This window comes from Teleopsis dalmanni, chromosome 1 (assembly GCF_002237135.1).
Source record: "Teleopsis dalmanni isolate 2A chromosome 1, ASM223713v2, whole genome shotgun sequence".
Classification (NCBI taxonomy): Eukaryota; Metazoa; Arthropoda; class Insecta; order Diptera; family Diopsidae; genus Teleopsis; species Teleopsis dalmanni.
The window spans coordinates 74183631-74190410 of record NC_051846.1 but is presented as its reverse complement, the minus strand read 5'-3'; the positions used below and the strand labels follow the sequence as shown (position 1 = coordinate 74190410).

The window sequence follows — 6780 nt, the reverse complement described above, 5'->3', positions numbered from 1 at the left end:
TTGTTAATGCCGTACACTCTAGAAGCAGAGAATAGCTTTTAGAATAGCTAAGTAATCTGCTCTTTAGTAATTTTGTGAAGCTAGCGGCAGATATTAACTAACTTTAGAGGTTCTTAAACTGCACAGCTTAAATCAGCTTCGAACATGTTTCCATTGTTTCGTTATATCATGTTTCCACTGTCTCATTTAGGCAGTTTTGCTCATTAAGGCCGCTTATGGGGTTAATTTTTCATACAAATAGCTTTAATATAAATGAAGTCATTATAAATAAAGCAACTGATTTCAGGCAAATATCTTAAAACTAACCCTTTATTTATTTCTTATTAAAAAGTTAATTTTTTTGAGATTTTAATCATGTAATCTTAAATTTAATCTATGTTATGAGCGAAGTTAAAGTCGGGTACAAAACTCTTCCTTAAAAAATTAAGATTGCACTGAACATATATATTGAAGTTTAATTAAAATCAATTTTTTAAAAAATATCAAAAATATAGAATAAAAAAAAAACAGACAAACTTGTTTAAAATAAAATATTATTAAATTAACTTTAAAACATACAATATAAGTCAAATATAATGCTCTGAGCGCAACATTATAAAAGTGGCGGAGGAAAAATCGGTATACATTTTATATTACCATTATCGAAAGTAAATATATAAAGTCAGGAAATTATACTCCTATTTTTATACCATGAAGTACATATAAAATGGCGAGCATATGATAATTATATAGATATGTATGGTATTTGCTTTACAGATATAAAAAAGTGGGAAGAAAATATTTTTGCACCACATCGCCAAGAGAAATAATGCAATTACTGTTGGGTGATCATATTATTTCTGCCTTGAAAGTTATCTTCAATATTGTTTAGTATTTTAGGTATTAAGTTTTGAAATCTATACCACCAATAAGTGGTAATATATTTGCACAGTTAAGAAGGTCCGTATCACATAGTGTTGTATATATTTATATGTTTCTGGAGTAGGTATAAAATTGGATATATCTTTTTAAGGAAAGCTTTACAAATTCCTTTAAGTTTTTTTTAGCCACTTCTATATAATTATCAAACGATCAAACGATGGTATGTTAAGTGTTTTGGGTAAAAATCGCTGAAATCAATGATTAAAAGTTCATGATTCTCTATTGTATTCTAAAATTGATTAATTCAAAACAATTCAAATATGAAACTTAGAAATCGCTCTTTTTTAAATGTATTGGCAAATTGTATCTTAAATAACATAGTCTCTGTAGATATACCGGAAATTAAATACATTATCTTTAAAATTATATAAGAAAATTGTTAACATTTTAAACTAAAACTTGATAAATGGCTTCTAGCACAACGCGAGTCTTTTCAGTCTGTGGGAATACTTGTTCAATCCTGATTACTGCTAAATACGATATTTTAAATTGTCTCTTTGTAAATCAAAAAAAAACATTAATATTAATTGTTGTTGCAATATATTTTTTTGTGTCCATCCTAATAGAAAATAAGTGTGAAAGTTTTTCTTGTATAATACAATAAGCATAGTTCTTTATGCTATTTTTATCTTTTTAATAATAAAAATATTTTTACAAATATATCAGCATTACGGTCCTAGATTAGGTTCTATACATAGAAAGAACAATCATACATAATACCTCTACGAACGATAGTTTGAAATTTAGCAATTAAAATAAAATTATAACTAATTAATTAATTCATTATTCTTCAGCTGGTTTATGATTCGTTTAATAAAACATAGCAATAAAATTGTTATAAAAAACTTTCATAGCAAAAGTAACAAAACTCCTGCAAAAATATGCGAACAAAAAAAGTCAAGTACGGCTTTGGATCAGTTGGTTAAGGTGCGCTGATTCTGAGCTTCACATTTGGCAGGACCCGAGTTCGATTCCTGGTACTTGCAGTCTCAAAAAAATAGTTATTTACGAATAATTAAATACAATAATTATTTCCAAGACCACTGATGATGGGTATTTGGCAATACTCGAAACAGCTGTATGGTCAGCCAAAAATTCAATTATTTAAAACAATATAAAAAATAAATTTTTGTTGTTGTATTTCACTACTGTTATTTTCGACATATTTAATAATATTTATTTTAATATTTAATATGTATACAAATATTTTTAACTGTCTCTTTATTTGTTGTTATTGAAGAAAACAGTTAAACCCACAAGTATTGGACTTAAACCGATTAAAACCACTTTTTATGAATGAATTTAAAATAGTTTTTAGCGAATGCTGAGAACAATAAAAACAATCAAGAGATAAGTAATTAGAATTTACATTATCAAACGCCCCCAGTCCAAGGGGTTCACAATACTATTGCATGTGAATTATGGGAGTATTACTAACAAAAAATGGAGGATTGCTTAAGAGTACACTTTTAAGATTCTATAGTGAAGATTCTTAAATTAGTGATGGTAAAATTTTATATGATATTGTCTCATTTTATAAAAATACAAGAGCCAAATACTCAGGTAGTTTAAGAAAACAATTCGATTTTTATTCTGTTTTCTTTTTTTTTTTCTTTTTCGAGATACACGTTTATATCTAATAAAATATAGTTTAAATCTTATACCTATTAGATAAAAAAATAATATAAAATAAAAAATGTTAGATGAAACATATAACTTATATTAAAGCTAATTTTTGCCTCAGTTTCTCTCCACCGGGATCTTTCTTATATATAGAACGCTTCTAACACTTTAAAAGAAAATATTAACAAATTTCGTTTGTTCTGTATGAAATATAGTACAAGTATTACTTATGCTGGGATATTCCAGTACTGTATCTCTGTAAATAATACATGTAAACTGATGCAAAGTACTATTTGTGCTGCACAACATTCTACGAGTATAGTAAAGGAAATTTATTTTTTCAAAATATTATACGGATTACCTGATAAAAATTTCTTAAGCAATACTTCGTTATTCTATAAATATAACTAGATTAAATATTTAAATAAATTGTTTATACAACGGAAACAATAATCATTATCAATTTCAAATTGAATACTGTTAAATGCTCTATCGGTAGTATGAAATTCCTAATATAATTTTTTACTCGAATTAAATTCACTCTCTTTTTTACAATCACAGCTTATTTATTTCTTTAAAAAAATGTTGAGACGAAACTACCCTTACCATAAGGAGCAGCATTATTTGTTTCTAAGTAATAAATTCCAGTGCGTTCGTAATTTTTGCCCATATTTACATTAACCCAAGAGCACTCTTTCAAACTCATTTCATCAGTTGATGCACATTTCGTAACAACATATTCATTTTTAATTGACCACATTTCAGCGACTAACCTATAGGAGCGTTGGTGGGAGCATACCGTATTTAGCACACCGCAACCAGGTTGCACTTTACCACCATTTGGATAGTAATCAGCATGACCACAAGGTGCGTAGTAAGCAAATACACCACCATTAGTGTGTACGACTTCAACAAAATGTGCATCATCTGGTGATAGGCGTTCATCTTCAGAAGCAGTATTGAATGTACCTCCAGCTGGATCCAAAGCAGTTATTTTCGACACTTTATCACCGGTAAATTTATAAATATATTGGCCAGCAAAACCAGCAGCTTGTGCACCCATACTAAAACCAACTAAATGAATTTGTGATAGCTTCACATCAAAGTACGTGTGCAACACCATGATGAAGTCTGCAATTATGCTACCTATATATGGTGCACGGTCGTCAACTGCAATTGGCCCCAACGCTGAGCTGTAGTCCACAACAATCACATTGCAATCTTCTTGCTCAAGTTTTGTTGAAACAATTATTTTATTTTCATCTGAGTCCTTGTGGCTTAACCAACCATGTATCGAGAAACTAAGGTTTTGCAGTTCGTTTAATTTTAAATTACGGAGAAATAATATTTTTGAAATTACTTACACAGTTGGTTTCAGAGGATTGTACACATTTCTTATGATTGATTCGACATTGGATTCCACGATTTCGGGTATTTCTTTATTTTCACGGGAGTATACATAGAATTTTATAGGTTGTTCACCAACTTCATTTATAAATTTTGGGAAGGATTCATTCGGATTTACACTTTCATTTTTTAATTTGTTTATTATTTTCCCATAACCGGAAGCTATTCGATAGTAGAATAAAATAAAATATGTGCATTATTTTATTTCTTTAATCTCACCTAAGTTTAAAGCTAAAATAAATACTAAAATTAGTCGCATTCCGATTGATTTTAATTGAATTCCACACTAAACTCAACTGTTAAATTTGGTAGAAAGCAATGCGAATGTTTGCTTAGCTTTCGAACTTTCATTGATTAAATTGCAATGCATCGATTAGTAAATCTTTGAAATGATATAGATAGTACTGATTATGATATACAAATACTGCGATTAGTACTATATGACATTGTACAATACCTTATACCAATATTGAAATTAATATATATAATATAATATTACACATGCACACGTATATTAATAATTTAAATGAGTCTAGAGAAAAATAAAAAATCATTAGCAGTTAAACTCATTTATATCTTTCACCATCTTTTTCGATTTTTAGGAAATTATGTTATAAATTTGAAAATCTTTTTAAATTATATATATTATATACATTTGTCTTTTTTTTTGCAAATTGCTTAAGATTTTCAATCTGTTTTTCTAACTAACCATTCGCACTAAAAACTAATACAAATTTTATTTTTACATTGCTTTATAGCATTCAGCTTCATATTATGTTTAAAAAATATTATTAAATAAAAAAAATTATCAATCAATCAAAATTGATTTTGTTGCCTTTAAACTAGACCTCACCGAGTGTAATACAACTATGCCAGTGATCGAGACAAACCTCCATATATTTTTCTTATCCTGCTTAAAATATGGCCTTCAATTTCTTAAGCAAATATCTTTAAAGCGCATATCAAATCGAAACACCAAAGAAATGATACTTTTAGCTTTTGGCTGAAATAATTTAAGATTAACTATATATGATACATGATATAGTGCAATAGAATTACCTGAAATTTTTTATACACATACAATTTAATTAATAATATTTACGAAAAGTGCAATTTATTTCAAAAACTTGAAATAGTTAAATGTTCAATTTTGAGTCTACTTTGTAATACATATATAGATAATAAAAATAGTACATACAGATAATAAAATATATATTCTAGAACAACACACCTAACAATAAAAACTGCAATACTCATATAACAAATACAAAAACATTCTTATTAGAACCTTTGTTGTAATAAAACCTTTTTATTAAATACGTTTTGTCGCAACATTGCAAAGGGTTATATAGACATATTTTTTATATACATATATATTATAAATATATATTATATAGATATATTATTTTATAATAATATATAATAATAATATATAATATAATAATATATAACTGGTACTTTTTCCTTTTAAATTATTTTCGTATTCTTATTTTTTAGAGCAGTTATCATACACTTCCGTTATTTCGTGATTTTAGTGCTGTTAGTTAATATATTTTTCTTTTCTTTTTTTTTTGCTTCTGTAATGCTCTTAGAAGATTTTTATTGTATCTTCTTTTGGTCTTAGTTGAATACTGACTGCGTGCGTGAGAGAAATTATAGCGAAGGAGTTTAGCAGAGTAATTAATATGAGCTGTGAAATTTTTGGTGTGTGACCTAATAAGTTTAATGAATGATGTTGAGTACTTTTGTATTTATAATTTCTGTGTTTAGTTTATTTAACTAAAAGTTTGGATGTTTCTTTTATTTTTGTTTTTAAATTCTGATACTTTGCACATTGACTGTTTATTATACTCGTAATGAATGCTTGTGTGAAGTAAATGAAGATGTTTGTTCGCAGGATGGGTACTTGATATAAAATAAATAAAAATTTATTTAATGGGAGTAAATTTTGAATTATATTTTACTTAAATTTAAAAATATTCACAAGCATGTTAACCACTTTTTAGTAAAAGCATCTCCTATGTATGGTTTAATTACTGCAATAAGTGATGGTTTTTAAAGCAATCCAATTAACCAATTTAAAAACAATATGTTTTTAAAATTTTTTCTTGATTTCTTAAGAAGGGTTTCTTTTGGATAATTACAAGAAATATTTGAAAGATAAAATTAGGAAAGAATATCTAAGGTGAAACTTTTTATTTATTTATTTATAATATGTTGAATGAAGAAATGAGTTTCGTATATCTTTAAATGAAACATTTTTAGTAACACTTCAAATATTAAATTTTTTTTATGTTTGAACCCATTATTTCCAGAGAAACCAATGTCTTAGAGAAAAACTGTTGCAGATTTTTATTGTATTTAATCAAAAATAAAAAAAGAAAAATTACTTTATATTCGTCGCACAATGTTATCATTCAGTTCATACGATTTATTGCAGAACATATTTTAAATATCTAGAAAGTGTCATTATTAATTATGAACAATATTTAATATATTCTACTACTTCTTTCATGATTTCAATGTCATTTTAATAATAATTAAGTTATATTAAAAATTATAATTTAGATAAGTTGTTACACTATTTATCTTTATTGAGTAGATATTGTCTTATGGTAGGGCCTACTGACTCATAAGTTATTTTTTTGTAGATTCTTTAAGTTGATATGTTATTTTTTTTCTTACATTGAAAAATTAATTACGAGCTATATTTGATAATGATTATGATGTATAAATAAATTGCTACAATTTCTTTTACAATACATTATTCATTTATAAGGTGATATAAAATTAACAACAGTGGAGGTTATACAAGTATATAGTTTCGAA

At 26.5% G+C, this 6780-nt stretch overlaps 1 protein-coding gene across 1 annotated transcript; it reads right to left on the bottom strand.

Annotated features, from left to right (window-relative positions):
- Positions 1–3118: 3118 nt before the first annotated feature.
- LOC119685216 (phospholipase A1-like) lies at positions 3119–4210 on the bottom strand. Its single transcript, XM_038099451.1, has 3 exons — positions 4171–4210; positions 3909–4113; positions 3119–3845 (listed from the first exon to the last, which is right to left on the bottom strand). The coding sequence occupies exons 1-3, from the start codon at positions 4208–4210 to the stop codon at positions 3119–3121; spliced, it is 972 nt and encodes a 323-aa protein (XP_037955379.1).
- Positions 4211–6780: the final 2570 nt, after the last annotated feature.

Coding starts and splice junctions, on each gene's coding strand:
- LOC119685216 (XM_038099451.1), bottom strand. CDS start 4,210: ATGCGACTAATTTTAGTATTTATTTTAGCTTTAAACTTAG. Junction 4,114..4,170: donor TATTTTAGCTTTAAACTTAG/GTGAGATTAAAG, acceptor ACTATCGAATAG/CTTCCGGTTATGGGAAAATA. Junction 3,846..3,908: donor AATCCTCTGAAACCAACTGT/GTAAGTAATTTC, acceptor GCAAAACCTTAG/TTTCTCGATACATGGTTGGT.